At 40.4% G+C, this 16,036-nt stretch overlaps 1 protein-coding gene across 1 annotated transcript in view; it reads left to right on the top strand.

The window, feature by feature from the left end:
• The window catches only part of LOC133571995 (NAD-dependent protein deacetylase sirtuin-3), a 38,311-nt gene extending 23,815 nt beyond the window's left edge, over positions 1-14,496 (top strand). Inside the window, exons 2-7 of the mRNA XM_061924577.2 lie at positions 3,386-3,569; positions 6,210-6,398; positions 6,477-6,709; positions 7,490-7,590; positions 7,661-7,822; positions 13,880-14,496. Of these exons, the coding sequence (XP_061780561.1) occupies positions 3,394-3,569; positions 6,210-6,398; positions 6,477-6,709; positions 7,490-7,590; positions 7,661-7,822; positions 13,880-14,107 (1,089 nt within the window). The 5' untranslated portion in view covers positions 3,386-3,393 and the 3' untranslated portion in view covers positions 14,108-14,496. The remainder of the gene's footprint in view (positions 1-3,385; positions 3,570-6,209; positions 6,399-6,476; positions 6,710-7,489; positions 7,591-7,660; positions 7,823-13,879) is intronic.
• Positions 14,497-16,036: the final 1,540 nt, after the last annotated feature.

The raw sequence follows: 16,036 nt of genomic DNA, 5'->3' as shown, positions 1-16,036 counted from the left end.
AGCGAGCGCACCTTCTTACACACGTCACATACTGTCACGTCATACGTCACATACGTATACGTCCGACCCGAGCAGAGAGGTAGCAGCATGGCTAACGTTAGCTGTGATGCTAGCGCAGCCGCTAAGGTGCGCGCCTGCTCAAACGTCCTCTGCGCACGGCAATTATATGCCACGCACAAAATCAAATAAAAAAATAAGCGCATAACAATTTTCGACACACGGACACGACAGAGAAAACAGTTTTCGTCATCATTGTTCAAATATTATAACGTCTGTCGAGACGCTTATCTCCATTCGGTGCCACACGCCCACACCATCAAAATGCTGAGGCAAAAATGTCCACATCAACACCGTATGAAAAAAATTAGTGATCTATTTAGTTGTGATTTCCTTCTCTGCATGAAAGTTTAAAAGTAGCATATATTAATGCAGTATGAAGAAGAATGTTTTAATGTAGACATGCAAGCCTTGAAAGAAAATTTTGAAAATCAAGACTACATTTCCTGCAAATGGGTGCATTTCTACCCTATATTTTAACTTTAGATTTATTCTCATATCAAACTCTTTTGGCTGTCTTTTTGACACTTACATCCGGCGCCCCCCTCCACACCCCAGATTATAAATAATGTAAATAATTCAATGTGATTATCTTGTGTGATGACTGTATTATGATGATAGTATATATCGGATAGTATATATCTGTATCATGATTCACCACGACCCCGACTTAAACAAGTTGAAAAACTTATTGGGGTGTTACCATTTAGTGGTCAATTGTACGGAATATGTACTTCACTGTGCAACCTACTAAGAAAAGTCTCAATCAATCAATCAAAACACATAGAATCATCATACTGCTGTGATTATATGCATCAAGTGTTCATTCAAGGCTGAGGCAAAATATCGAGATATATATCGTGTATCGCAATATGGCCTTAAAATATCGCAATATTAAAAAAAGGCCATATCGCCCAGCCCTAGTTTCAATGATGCCATTTCTGTTTGTCATGTATAATTTTGTCTATTTTGTGTTTATCCTTGAATAAACAGGTCAGTTTCTTGTTACCAACCATTGTGTATTATTCAAACTCCCCTAATTCAGCTGGCTAGTTGTTATCAAGAGTACTAAAACCCTTTTCAACATGATTCTGACAACTAAGTAGGCTAAATAACTTTAAACTTTAATACATGCTCGGATAGGCCAGTATCGGTCAGTATCGGATCGGAAGTGCAAAAACAATATTGGTATCGGATCGGAAGTGCAAAAACCTGGATCGGGACATTCCTAGTCTACATCAGTGAACTCCAACTACTGGTCCGGGGACCGGTACCGGTCCGTGACGCATTTGCTACCAGGGCCGTAGGGATGATGTTCAAAACCGGTTCTCCCGGTTGTTCGATAAGAAAAGAACCGATTCAATGGACTCGAATCCCTTTTTGAGAACCGGTTCCCGTTATCAAGGCCACTATAGTAAAGAAAAAGAGTTGGTTCTTTATTCGAATCCCGTCCCACAGGAAATGCCCTGTGGGACGGCAATGTTATGCCCATTTGATTGTAGACTCTTACTGACACCTTGTGGCGATTTGAAAATACTACGCGTCATTAGTTTGGGCACTTCCGGGTTGGCGAAGTCAGTTCAGTTCATGAGACAATTGAGAAGTAGACAAGTTGTGTTAGCTCTTACAAGCCTTGGAAAAGATAAGTCTGTAAGTAAACTGTTTAACTTGTTTATGTAACTCAATATTAAGGTGGAAAGTGTTTCAATTTGATAGTAAGATGTCTATTGAAAAAACGATTTTTGTGCACTGTTTCAATGGATGTTTTGAGGACTTAAAATGGCTGCCAGTCGTGTATTTCCACCATCGAAATAGTTTTGTTTGATGATAGTACTGTATATTTGTGTGAAGATAGTATTTACATATTGTGTATTACATTTCAGTATGGTAATTGAATCACATAGCTTATACATTTGTCATTGTGTATATTTCAGTTTAAAAAAATAATAGAATAACAGTCCAGTGCAAGACAAAAGTAAAGATAGGTAAAGACAAAGCAAGATCAACAACAATGAAAACTAGGTTTAAGTCAGACCTACATAGAGGTTTTTGTTTCATGTCTCTCCGATCTTCCTAGTGGGAGATATAGGCAGTCTAGTTTGTTTTTTTTCTAGGGGGCGCTAGAGCGCAATTTTGAGTTTTGGGGTTCGTTTTTTTTTTTAATTAAAAGACAATTTTCGCAGGTCCTGATGGTTGGGTCAAATATGGTGAGTTTTGAAGCATGGGTCAAATTAGTGCTCAAAGAGGCGGCGGAATAATAATAATAATAATAATAATAATAAAGAATAAAACGTTACAAATACAATAGGTCCTTATGCAATGGGCCATGCGGGCCCTAATAAAGAGCCTAAATGGATTAATCTGCTTTGGATTGTTTGTTAGCTGTATAACCTCAACACGTATAGTGCGGGCAGAACAGGCAATATGCAATTATTGCCAGGCTTCGCTCTCATGTAAGGGGGGAAGAATTGTTGATTGATGACTGTGGTGTTCTTAGTGTCATAGTGTGTGTAGTTAGTATGTTCCAATAGCAGCAGAAGTGCACTTTTTGGAGAGCTGTATTATTTTCAGTTTTGTGCCCAAGGGACTGATTTTATTTAACACTATATTATTATTTATACACCTATAGTGATCACAGAGACAGGTTGTTTTTGTGTCACTGTATATATTTGTTTTTCTGAAAAATCCCACTTAATATACTTTGGGTAACAACAGTCAATATTTATTTATTTATTTTATTTTATTTTTTTCTTATAAAATAAAAGTGAGCTTTTGTTAAACCAAATATTGTGTTTTTTTCCATATACAACAACCTATCTGGAATCGATAAGAGAATTGATAAGGAATCGGTTCAATAAGAGGATTCGATAATGGGCTCGAACTCGATAATTTCTTATCTATCATCATCCCTACTGTCACATCACACCGTGACTTATTGGGTCTTGCGCTCCTATTTCGGTGGCTTTTTCTCTTTTTTTTGGGTATTTTCCTGTAGCAGTTTTATGTCTTCCTTTGAGCGATATTTCCCGCATCTACTTTGTTTTAGCAATCAATAATATTTCAGTTGTTTTCATCCTTCTTTGTGGGGACATTGTTGATTGTCATGTCATGTTCGGATGTACATTGTGGACACCAGCTTTGCTGCGCAGTAAGTCTTTGCTGTCGTCCAGCATTCTGTTTTTGTTTAATTTGTAGCCAGTTCAGTTATAGTTTCGTTCTGCATAGCCTTCACTATGCTTTAATGCCTTTTCTTAGGGGCACTCACCATTTGTTTATTTTTGGTTTAAGCATTAAACACCTTTTTACTTTACTTTTACTTTATCTGCAGGTGCTGGGATGAACAGCGCGGATAAAAGAGCCCAGCGGCCTGCAGTAATTCGACAAACGCGAAACTCCAGGAGTGCACAGCAGCTCAATGAGGGTCTGGACCCTGGGTTGGAAAAGAGAAAGAAGAATCCGGACTTGGCCCGAGATCAGGACCTCAGCCAGAGGATCGTGTGCGGGCCTGCAAGGTGAGCAAAACATTACAATCAAGCTACATGTAGCTAAGCCACGTAGCTTAACTACATTTTCTAGTGGTTTGGCGGTAGCTTAGCTACTTTATTTTTAAATGAGTAGCTTTTCCTGTAGTTTAGCTTCTTTTAGAGCCATGTAGCGAGGTAGCTTACATCAAAGCTAGAAAACAGATTGCGAATCCACTTTTGCCGTGTAGCTTGCTACAATTCTCCGGGGATAGCTTCCCCTGTAGCTTAGCTACATATAATGGAGAGTAACTTGTAGCTTAGCTACATTTATTGGAGAGTAACTTGTAGCTTAGCTACATTTATTGGAGAGTAACTTGTAGCTTAGCAACATTTAATGGAGAGTAATTTGTAGCTTAGCTACATTTAATGAGGAGGAACATGCAGCTTAGCTGCATTTAATGGAGAGTAACTTGTAGCTTAGCTACATTTATTGGAGAGTAACTTGTAGCTTAGCTACATTTATTGGAGAGTAACTTGTAGCTTAGCTACATTTATTGGAGAGTAACTTGTAGCTTAGCTACATTTATTGGAGAGTAACTTGTAGCTTAGCTACATTTATTGGAGAGTAACTTGTAGCTTAGCTACATTTATTGGAGAGTAACTTGTAGCTTAGCAACATTTAATGGAGAGTAACTTGTAGCTTAGCTACATTTATTGGAGAGTAACTTGTAGCTTAGCTACATTTATTGGAGAGTAACTTGTAGCTTAGCTACATTTATTGGAGAGTAACTTGTAGCTTAGCTACATTTATTGGAGAGTAACTTGTAGCTTAGCTACATTTATTGGAGAGTAACTTGTAGCTTAGCTACATTTATTGGAGAGTAACTTGTAGCTTAGCAACATTTAATGGAGAGTAACTTGTAGCTTAGCTACATTTATTGGAGAGTAACTTGTAGCTTAGCTACATTTATTGGAGAGTAACTTGTAGCTTAGCTACATTTATTGGAGAGTAACTTGTAGCTTAGCAACATTTAATGGAGAGTAATTTGTAGCTTAGCTACATTTAATGAGGAGGAACATGCAGCTTAGCTGCATTTAATGGAGAGTAACTTGTAGCTTAGCTACATTTATTGGAGAGTAACTTGTAGCTTAGCTACATTTATTGGAGAGTAACTTGTAGCTTAGCTACATTTATTGGAGAGTAACTTGTAGCTTAGCTACATTTATTGGAGAGTAACTTGTAGCTTAGCTACATTTATTGGAGAGTAACTTGTAGCTTAGCAACATTTAATGGAGAGTAACTTGTAGCTTAGCTACATTTATTGGAGAGTAACTTGTAGTTTAGCTACATTTATTGGAGAGTAACTTGTAGCTTAGCTACATTTATTGGAGAGTAACTTGTAGCTTAGCTACATTTATTGGAGAGTAACTTGTAGCTTAGCTACATTTATTGGAGAGTAAATTGTAGCTTAGCTACATTTATTGGAGAGTAACTTGTAGCTTAGCTACATTTATTGGAGAGTAACTTGTAGCTTAGCAACATTTAATGGAGAGTAACTTGTAGCTTAGCTACATTTATTGGAGAGTAACTTGTAGCTTAGCTACATTTATTGGAGAGTAACTTGTAGCTTAGCTACATTTATTGGAGAGTAACTTGTAGCTTAGCAACATTTAATGGAGAGTAATTTGTAGCTTAGCTACATTTAATGAGGAGGAACATGCAGCTTAGCTGCATTTAATGGAGAGTAACTTGTAGCTTAGCTACATTTATTGGAGAGTAACTTGTAGCTTAGCTACATTTATTGGAGAGTAACTTGTAGCTTAGCTACATTTATTGGAGAGTAACTTGTAGCTTAGCTACATTTATTGGAGAGTAACTTGTAGCTTAGCTACATTTATTGGAGAGTAACCTGTAGCTTAGCAACATTTAATGGAGAGTAACTTGTAGCTTAGCTACATTTATTGGAGAGTAACTTGTAGCTTAGCTACATTTATTGGAGAGTAACTTGTAGCTTAGCTACATTTATTGGAGAGTAACTTGTAGCTTAGCTACATTTAATGGCAAGTAACTTGTAGCTTAGCTACATTTGATGGCGAGTAGCTTGTAGCTTAGCTACATTTATTGGAGAGTAACTTGTAGCTTAGCAACATTTAATGGAGAGTAACTTGTAGCTTAGCAACATTTAATGGAGAGTAACTTGTAGCTTAGCTACATTTAATGGAGAGTAACTTGTAGCTTAGCTACATTTAATGGAGAGTAACTTGTAGCTTAGCTACATTTATTGGAGAGTAACTTGTAGCTTAGCTACATTTAATGGAGAGTAACTTGTAGCTTAGCTACATTTAATGGAGAGTAACTTGTAGCTTAGCTACATTTAATGGAGAGTAACTTGTAGCTTAGCTACATTTAATGGAGAGTAACTTGTAGCTTAGCTGCATTTAATGGAGAGTAACTTGTAGCTTAGCTACATTTATTGGAGAGTAACTTGTAGCTTAACTACATTTATTGGAGAGTAACTTGTAGCTTAGCTGTATTTAATGTCGAGTAACTTGTAGCTTAAAAGCGAGTAGCTTGGAGAGTAACTTGTAGCTGAGCTTGCTACATTTTCCAAGTAGTTTGCCCATCACTGCACATTTCATATGACTATGGAAAAGTGCTGAGGTGTTGTGTCTTGGTCTCCTCACCAGTGAAGCCAAGCTGTCCCAAGCGAGCCCTGCAGCCTTCCGGCCAACGTCAGCTCCGAAGCGTCCACCTGTGGCCAAAGGCTGCAGTGGGCTGGCCTCGGTGGCCCAGCTGATGAGGCTGGGTCGCTGTAAGAACGTGGTGGTGGTGGCCGGAGCCGGAATCAGCACCGCCAGCGGGATTCCCGATTTCAGGTTGGCGTTTCTTTTACCGCCGAGCTCTACTTCTAAATAGCCCCTGAAGCAATCATCCTCTTTTTTTGCGCCTTTCAGAACTCCAGGAACGGGCCTTTACGCCAACCTGGACGCCTACAATATCCCGTATCCAGAAGCCGTTTTCAACGTGGACTACTTCTCCGACAACCCGCAGCCTTTCTTCTCCCTGGCTAAGGCGCTCTATCCCGGCAGCCACAGGCCCAACTTCATTCACTACTTCATCCGCACGCTGCACCACAAAGGCCTGCTGCTGAGAATGTACACGCAGAACATCGACGGCTTGGAGAAAGGTGAATGACGAGACCTTTAGTTATGTTCCTTTTTGACTGTACTTAAATGTATAATAGACTGTAGTTATGTTATTCACATGTGAATAATGCTGTATAATAGACTGTATTTATATTATTCACATGAGAATACTGCTGTATAATAGACTGCATTTAAAGTTATTCACATGTGTATAATAGACTATTTATATTATTCACATGTGAATAATGCCATATAATAGACTGTATTTATGTTATTCACATGTGAATAATGCTGTATAATAGACTGTATTTATGTTATTCACATGTGAATAATGCTGTATAATAGACTGTATTCATATTATTCACATGTGAATAATGCTGTATAATAGACTGTATTTATATTATTTACATGTGAATAATGCTGTATAATAGACTGTATTTATATTATTCACATGTGAATAATGCTGTATAATAGACTGTATTTGTTATTCACATGTGAATAATGCTGTATTTATATTATTCACATGTAAAAAAAAAAATACCTAAGTGTTTATTGTGAGCGAACTGTGGTGCTGAATTTCCCCCAGGGATCAATAAAGTACTTTCTATTCTATCCATCCATCCATTTTCCGGTACCACGGGGTGGTACCGGTACTTTTTAGAGGCGGTATAGTACCGAATATGATTCATTAGTATCGTGGTACTATACCAATATTGGTATACCGTACAACCCTAGTCACAACACAATCTTCAGCATTGATGGCAGTCAAAGGTCAGATCACTGGCTTCTAGGACTAATAACGCTTCTCCATGTTTACACAGCGTGTGGCATCCCGGACGACAAACTGGTGGAAGCTCACGGCAGTTTTGCCACCGCTTCCTGCCACCTCTGCTACACGCCGTACCCGCCGGAGGAGGCCAAGGTACGTTTGACCCCCGTGAACCCTCACACGTCTACATCCGCTCCTTTGCCGTCTTATGTCTGTCTCCCAGCACGCCATCATGAACGACGGCGTCCCCGCGTGCACCTTCTGCGCCGCGACAGTCAAACCCGACGTGGTGTTCTTCGGAGAGGACCTTCCTCAAAAGTACTTCCTCCACACCAAAGACTTCCCCAAAGCGGACCTGCTCATCATCATGGGAACGTCCTTACAGGTGCTTCGTTTAACACCGTGACCGTCGTGTACGGCGCGGAAAATTCACATGCAAATGCCACTAAAAATAGAATAGAATAAATACATTTGGAAAAAAAACAACTAACATTTTCATCGCGTTTTGCTCCTAAAGGAAATCCATCCAAATTGTACAACACGTTTACAATAACCAAGGGGGCAAGTGATTGACGTGGAAGTAATCAGTCAGTGCTGCGTGTGTCCATCACAGAGGGGAGCCCCGCTCCTCCTAGTTTACACACTCAGCTGTTGACACAAACTGCACTGCGCGCTAGTAACTGAAAACCAGTGACGTGCGGTGAGGTTGATGGCTGGTGAGGCACTGACTTCATCACAGTCAGATTTACAAACATATGAACCCTAAAGAGTATCTTATTCACCATTTGATTGGCAGCAGTTAACGGGTTATGTTTAAAAGCTCATACCAGCATTCTTCCCTGCTTGGCACTCAGCATCAAGGGTTGGAATTGGGGGTTAAATCACCAAAAATGATTCCCAGGCGCGGCGCCGCTGCTGCTCACTGCTCCCCTCACCTCCCAGGGGGTGAACAAGGGGATGGGTCAAATGCAGAGGACAAATTTCATTACACCTAGTGTGTGTGTGACAATCATTGGTACTTTAACTTAACTTTAACTTTACACATACAAACTGTAGCACACAAAAAAGCACATTTAATAAAAAAAAACGTTATTATGGTCTTACCTTTACTTAGAAATTAAGTCCATGCCCTCACTTCAACTTTCCACGTGCAAGATTGAATCTATTTAAAAAAGTGTAACCGAGGGTTTATAAATGTCGCCTATACTGTATGAAACTACAAAATAACAAACACGGAGGCTCCAGTTTACACGAGGACCACTTTATTTACCTTCTTTCAAAAACCTCCGCAACGTGACATCACTTCCGCTCTTAGCGCCTTCAAAATAAGAGCTCAAGGCATATACTGTATAACAGCGCATAACAGGAACTTAACATCACAAAGCGGAAAGCCCATAAAAATAGGTTACAAAAGTTATTTAATAAGAAGCCAAAAAGTGCAAAAACAATAATGTTCGTGTTGGAGGAGTTGTGAATTAGGTACACCTGCAGTCTGCAGGTGTATCTAATGTTGTGTCCCTGCAGTCATTCACAACTCCTCCAACACCAACATTATTGTTTTTGCACTTTTTGGCTTCTTATGAAATAATTTTTTTAAATAGATTCAATCTTGCACGTGGAAAGTTTAAGTGTGGGCTTTAGTTGATATAACAATTCTACGGCGGGGGTGCAGGAGGCGAGCCTCAGCCAGTGCGTCTTTTGCAGCCGTTTTATGATCGCTCAGCACAAGAAATACTTTACACACATACAGTTGTTGACAAAATACACTGTACATTATATACCTCAGCTAACTAAACTATGGAAATGTATAATATAATTCATATAGCAAAACGGTCTCACTGCACAGCAGACCAGCAGTTAGCCGAGTCATTGCGCAATCCATGTTGAGGCACTGAGTGACGTGCCTCAACTGGCTGCTGTTCACCGCACCGTCTCTTCTCAGTATTTGAACGGCAAATGTGAAAATTCAGCGATTTTGAATAAAAATAATCTAAAACTGGTGAAGTTAAATGGAAAATAACTTTATAGTATAATCACTGGATACATATAACAATTTAATTTTTTTTCTTCTTTTTACATTTTTTTTCTTTCCATGATGGCAGGTGAGGCGGGGCCTCACCTGCCATCATGGAAAGAAAAAAAATGTGACTGCACGTCACTGCTGAAAACTATCTTAACTGCATTATGCCAGATATTAGAATTTTTTTTTCAGTAAAACAATTACTTTTAATTACCGTATTTTTCGGACTATAAGTCGACGTTTTTTTCATAGTTTGGCCGTGGGTGCGACGTATACTCCGGAGCGACTTATGTGTGAAATTATTAACACATTACCGTAAAATATCAAATATTATTTATCTCATTCGTGTGAGCGACGAAGCAAATGGCAGCAACCGTCACTCACACGCCAACCAATAAGAATTCGGCGGGGGCGGGTCACGGCAGAAGTGCATTGTGGGTTTTGGAATGCTAACTGCTATATGACATACCAGGGGTCGGCAACCCGCGGCTCCCGAGCCGCATGCGGCTCTTTGATCACTCTGATGCGGCTCAGCTGCATACTTGCCCACCCCCCGATTTTCCCGGGAGACTTCTGGATTTTAGTGCCTCTCGCAGAAAACTTCCGGAATTAATATTCTCTGATTTTCACCCTTACAATAATAATAAGGGCGTGCCATGATGGTACAGCATTTAGCCCCCTCCACAATCTGTATAAACATCGTACCAGCCTAGCCTCTTGTTATATGCATCTTCTGCTTGCACACGTAAGTGACAGCAAGGAATACTTGGTCAACAGCCACACAGGTTACACTGACGGTGTCCATATAAAACAACTTTTAACACTCTTACTAATAATGCGCCACACTTTAAACCAAAACCAAACAAGAATGACAAACACATTTCGGGTTAACATCTGCACCGTAACACAACATAAACACAACAGAACAAATACCCAGAATCCCATGCAGCCCTGACTCTTCCGGCAAGGAATACTTGCTCAACAGCCACACAGGTTACACTGACGGTGTCCATATAAAACAACTTTAACACTCTTACTAATAATGCGCCACACTTTGAACCAAAACCAAACAAGAATGACAAACACATTTCGGGTTAACATCTGCACCGTAACACAACATAAACAGAACAAATACCCAGAATCCCATGCAGCCCTGACTCTTCCGGGCTACAGTATACACCCCTGCTACCACCACCCCCCACCCCCCTCTGAGACCCTTGGTTTATACATAGCACAAAGCAAAAAAAAAAACTTTGTATGCAGTGTTATTTCATTTTAAATTTCAAAAGATTTTTGTGGCTCCCATTGTTTTCTTTAAATTGTAAAACTGGTCAAAATGGCTCTTCGACTGGTAAATGTTGCGGACCCCTGTGCTATACGCCACTGCCGGAGCTATTAAAATGGATCACATTACATTGGCGGTAACTTATAAAAACTGAGAAGGACTGAACTAGAATGGCACCGAAAAGGAAATCCTATACTGCAGATTACAAGCTGGACGTAGTGAAATATGCACCAGAAAACTGCGATCGAGCAGCAGAAAGAATGGACGCTAGCGGCGCATACCAGGAGCGACACAGATTTCATGGGATTTAGCGATTAGGAGTGACAGATTGTTTGGTAAACATATAGCATGTTCTATATGTTATAGTTATTTGAATGACTCTTACCATAATATGTTACGTTAACATACCAGTTGGTGATTCATGCCTCATATAACGTACACTTATTCAGCCTGTTGTTCACTATTCTTTATTTATTTTAAATTGCCTTTCAAATGTCTATTCTTGCTGTTGGATTTTATCAAATACATTTCCCCCCAAAAATGCGACTTATATATGTTTTTTTCCTTCTTTATTATGCATTTTCGGCTGGTGTGACTTATACTCCCAAAAATACGGTAGTCATTATTTTTGTCTAAGTAAGTCAAAATAATGGCATACTTAGTATCTCAGGTAGCTAGGACTGTTTTGTGTTATGTTTTTACTTTACGGAAAAAATATCGAGATTTATATCGTATATTGCCATTCAGCATACGGAGCGGAAAACACAACCAAAAATTGTAGGCTTCTTCACGCGACGAAGCCGGCCTACTTCACCAGTCTGTAGTCTATTGCCCCCCCCAAGCAGCGATAAGATGGAGACGTGATGGTGGCGACAGGCCAAATTACACTGTTCCTTACACCCACCCAGCACCTTCTCCGTCCGCCTGATCCTATTATACAAAACCTACTTTTCTTACTTGTTGGTACCTGTTTTTGTGTATTTGGGATCCCCCATTAGTCCCCAAATTTTTAAAACAAGGCATGGTGGAGATATTAAGTTCTGTCAACGTATATTTCCATTTGTGGGCGTAACTACATGTGTACATAATGAATATTTAAAGGGGAACATTATCACAATTTCAGAATTGTTAAAACCATTAAAAATCAGTTCCCAGTGGCTTATTTTATTTTTCGAAGTTTTTTTCAAAATTTTACCCATCACGCAATTTCCCTAAAAAAAAGCTTCAAAGTGCCTGATTTTAACCACCCGTCCATTTTCCTGTGACGTCACATAGTGAAGCCAACACAAACAAAGAAAGAACTGCAAGCTATAGCGACATTAGCTTGGATTCAGACTCGGATTTCAGCGGCTTAAGCGATTCAACAGATTACGCATGTATTGAAACGGATGGTTGTAGTGTGGAGGCAGGTAGCGAAAACGAAATTGAGGAAGAAACTGAAGCTATTGAGCCATATCGGTTTGAACCGTATGCAAGCGAAACCGACGAAAACGACACGACAGCCAGCGACACGGGAGAAAGCGAGGACGAATTCGGCGATCGCCTTCTAACCAACGATTGGTATGTGTTTGTTTGGCATTAAAGGAAACTAACAACTAGGAACTAGGTTTACAGCATATGAAATACATTTGGCAACAACATGCACTTTGAGAGTGCAGACAGCCCAATTTTCATCAATTAATATATTCTGTAGACATACCCTCATCTGCGCTCTTTTCCTGAAAGCTGATCTGTCCAGTTTTGGAGTTGATGTCAGCAGGCCAGGGAAGCTAGGGTCGATAGGGGGTTTAGCTCGCTCGTCTCCGGGTTGGGGAGGAGATCTTGCCCCAAGTGGAGGAGTTCAAGTACCTCGGAGTCTTGTTCATGAGTGAGGGAAGAGTGGATCGTGAGATCGACAGTGCGGCGTCTTCAGTAATGCGGACGCTGTATCGATCCGTTGTGGTGAAGAAGGAGCTGAGCCGGAAGGCAAAGCTCTCAATTTACCGGTCGATCTACGTTCCCATCCTCACCTATGGTCATGAGCTTTGGGTTATGACCGAAAGGACAAGATCACGGGTATGAGCGGCCGAAATGAGTTTCCTCCGCCGGGTGGCGGGGCTCTCCCTTAGAGATAAGGTGAGAAGCTCTGCCATCCGGGGGGAGCTCAAAGTAAAGCCGCTGCTCCTCCACATCGAGAGGAGCCAGATGAGGTGGTTCGGGCATCTGGTCAGGATGCCACCCGAACGCCTCCCTAGGGAGGTGTTTAGGGCACGTCCGACCAGTAGGAGGCCGCGGGGAAGACCCAGGACACGTTGGGAAGACTATGTCTCCCGGCTGGCCTGGGAACGCCTCGGGATCCCACAGGAAGAGCTGGACGAAGTGGCTGGGGAGAGGGAAGTCTGGGCTTCCCTGCTTAGGCTGCTGCCCCCGCGACCCGACCTCGGATAAGCGGAAGAAGATGGATGGATGGATGGATGGGTCTGCGGGAACAAACTGCCGCCATTGCTTGCCGTGCTACCGAGGTCCTTTGTCCCTGAATTGCTCACACACTCCGGCAGATTCAATGGGGGTCTGGCGGCAGATTTCTTAGACTTAATCGTTGGAAATGCATCTGCTTTGAGTGTCGCAGGATATCCACACATTCTTGCCACCTCTGTCGTAGCATAGCTTTCGTCGGTAAAGTGTGCGGAACAAACGTCCAATTTCTTGCCACTTTCGCATCTTTGGGCCACTGGTGCAACTTGAATCCGTCCCTGTTCGTGTTGTTACACCCTCCGACAACACATGATGTCTCCAAGGTACGGAAAACAGTCGAAAAAACGGAAAATAACAGAGCTGATTTGACTCGGTGTTTGAGAAAATGGCGGATTGCTTCCCGATGTGACGCCATGTTGTGACGTCATCGCTCCGAGAGCGAATATTAGAAAGGCGTTTAATTCGCCAAAATTCACCCATTTGGAGTTCGGAAATCGGTTAAAAAAATATATGGTCTTTTTTCCTGCAACATCAAGGTATATATTGACGCTTACATAGGACTGGTGATAATGTTCCCCTTTAAGACATTTTATATTGCTACTGTATTTTTTCTGTGCTACTACATGGAAAACCACTGCATGAGCCCCACAGTCCCAACTATTTACTCACCAATCGCGTTCCAGATCGAGCCTTTTGCCAGCTTGGTGAACACGGTGCGCTCCACGGTGCCGCGTCTCCTCCTCAACCGACACGCCGTGGGCCAGTTTGAGAGGATCCCGCTACGGCGGGGGGACCACGTGGAACTGGGCGACCTGGAGAACACGGTGCGGGCGTTTGCGGAAATGCTGGGCTGGAAGGACGAGGTGGAAGAGCTGATGAAGCGACAGGAACAAGAGGTGTGCTCCTCTTGAACCGTCTCAAAGATAGACAACAGACTGGTATGACGGCGTTTCTCCCGGCGGTTCATCCCGACATTTGGTTGGCGGCGAGGAGTCGGACAGCAAGTGTTCAGCGTCGTCCTGCCCCGGCAACTGACACCTGGGAGGTTTGCCACATGCATACCCTTCTTCTTTTTGTCATGTTCATGTACACACATCAATATTTCAAGCACTTACCTGACAACAAGACAGTCTGTCTCGGTATAAACACTGTATTTTAAACTATATTTAATAAAACGTATGTCTACAAAGTAGTGTTGTCCCGATACCAATATTGTGGGAACGGTACCAAAATGTATTTCGATACTTTTCTAAATAAAGGGGACCAGGATCAGCCCCAGGGATAATCTCCTCAAAGCCAATTATACCTCCTCTCTGTGTGTGTGTGTGTGTTCTTCTACATCTACAGTACCCTTCTTGAGACATCCACAAGGAAAAGTATCTTCCATATGAGGTGGTGTGAACAAGTGATGACATGAATCATGGTCCCAATACAGAAACCATTGCATCTAATAGACAATGTCTCATTTGCACCCCCTGGTGGGGAAATCTATCAAAATGAGGGTGGTCCCAAAAAGGAGGAATTTTTCAAATTGACACTGTCGCTTTTAAAAGTGCTCCCCCCTCTCTGGCCAACATATGAAATAACAAGTGTGTGTAAAAATTTGAAGTGCTCCCCCTCTGGCCAACATATGAAATAACAAGTGTGTGTAAAAATGTGAAGTGCTCCCCCTCTGGCCAACATAAGTAATAAGTGTGTGTAAGAAATTTAAATGCGCGCCCTTTGGTCAACATATGAAATAACAAGTGTGTGTAAGAAATTGAAATGCTCCCTTCAGCCAAAATTTTTTTTTTAAATAAATATGAGAGCTACTGTAATAACTTGAAGCAAATAGTGAAGATTAAAAACCAACTACAAAAAATAAAATAAAAAGCAGTCTTTTTCTCCCAATGTGTCAACTTTTTTCTTGTAAAATTGGGAACAATTTCTCATATTCTTTCTGTTTCTGTAATATTGCAATATTTTCTCATAAAATTATGACTTTTGTTAAATTACTACTTTTTAATGCAAAATGGTGACATTTGTCATATAAAATTCGGACTTTTATCACAATATTGCCAATGTTTTTTGTTCTTCTTGTAAAATAGTGACATTTACTAAAGGGGTCCACAAAAAATGGAATTATTGGCTTTATTTTTAACCAAAAAAATCTTAGGGTACATTAAACATATATTTATTATTGCAAGTTTGTCCTTACAATAGTGAACATACAAGACAACTTGTCTTTTAGTAGTAAGTAAACAAAACAAAAAAAAGACTGCTGACGTATGCAGTAACATATTGTGTCATTTATCATTCTATTATGTTGTCTACATTATTAAGGACAAGTGGTAGCAAATGAATTATTAATCTACTTGTTCCATTACTGTTAATATCTGTTTTAACATGTTCTATCTACACTTCTGTTCAAATGTAATCACTTATTTTTCTGTTGTTTGGATGCTTTACATTAGTTTTGGATGATACCACTTATTTAGGTACCACAAAAAATTGCATTATTGCCTTTATTTTTAACAAAAAATCTTAGGAATGCAAAATGGTGACATTTGTCATATAAAATTCGGACTTTTATCACAATATTGCCATTTTTGTTCTTGGAAAATAATGACATTTACTAAAGGGGACCACAAACAATGTCATTATTGGCTTTATTTGAACAAAAAATCTTAGTGTACATCAAACATGTTTATTATTGCAAGATAGTCCTTAAATAAAATAGTGAACATACTAGACAACTTGTCTTTTAGTAGTAAGTAAACAAATTAGTCTGCTGACATATGCAGTAACATATTGTGTCATTTATACACCTATAATTTTGTACACATTAAGGACAAGTGGTA

The sequence above is a fragment of the Nerophis lumbriciformis genome, linkage group LG29, assembly GCF_033978685.3.
Source record: "Nerophis lumbriciformis linkage group LG29, RoL_Nlum_v2.1, whole genome shotgun sequence".
Classification (NCBI taxonomy): domain Eukaryota; kingdom Metazoa; phylum Chordata; class Actinopteri; order Syngnathiformes; family Syngnathidae; genus Nerophis; species Nerophis lumbriciformis.
This window is presented reverse-complemented; position numbering and strand designations above follow the sequence as displayed.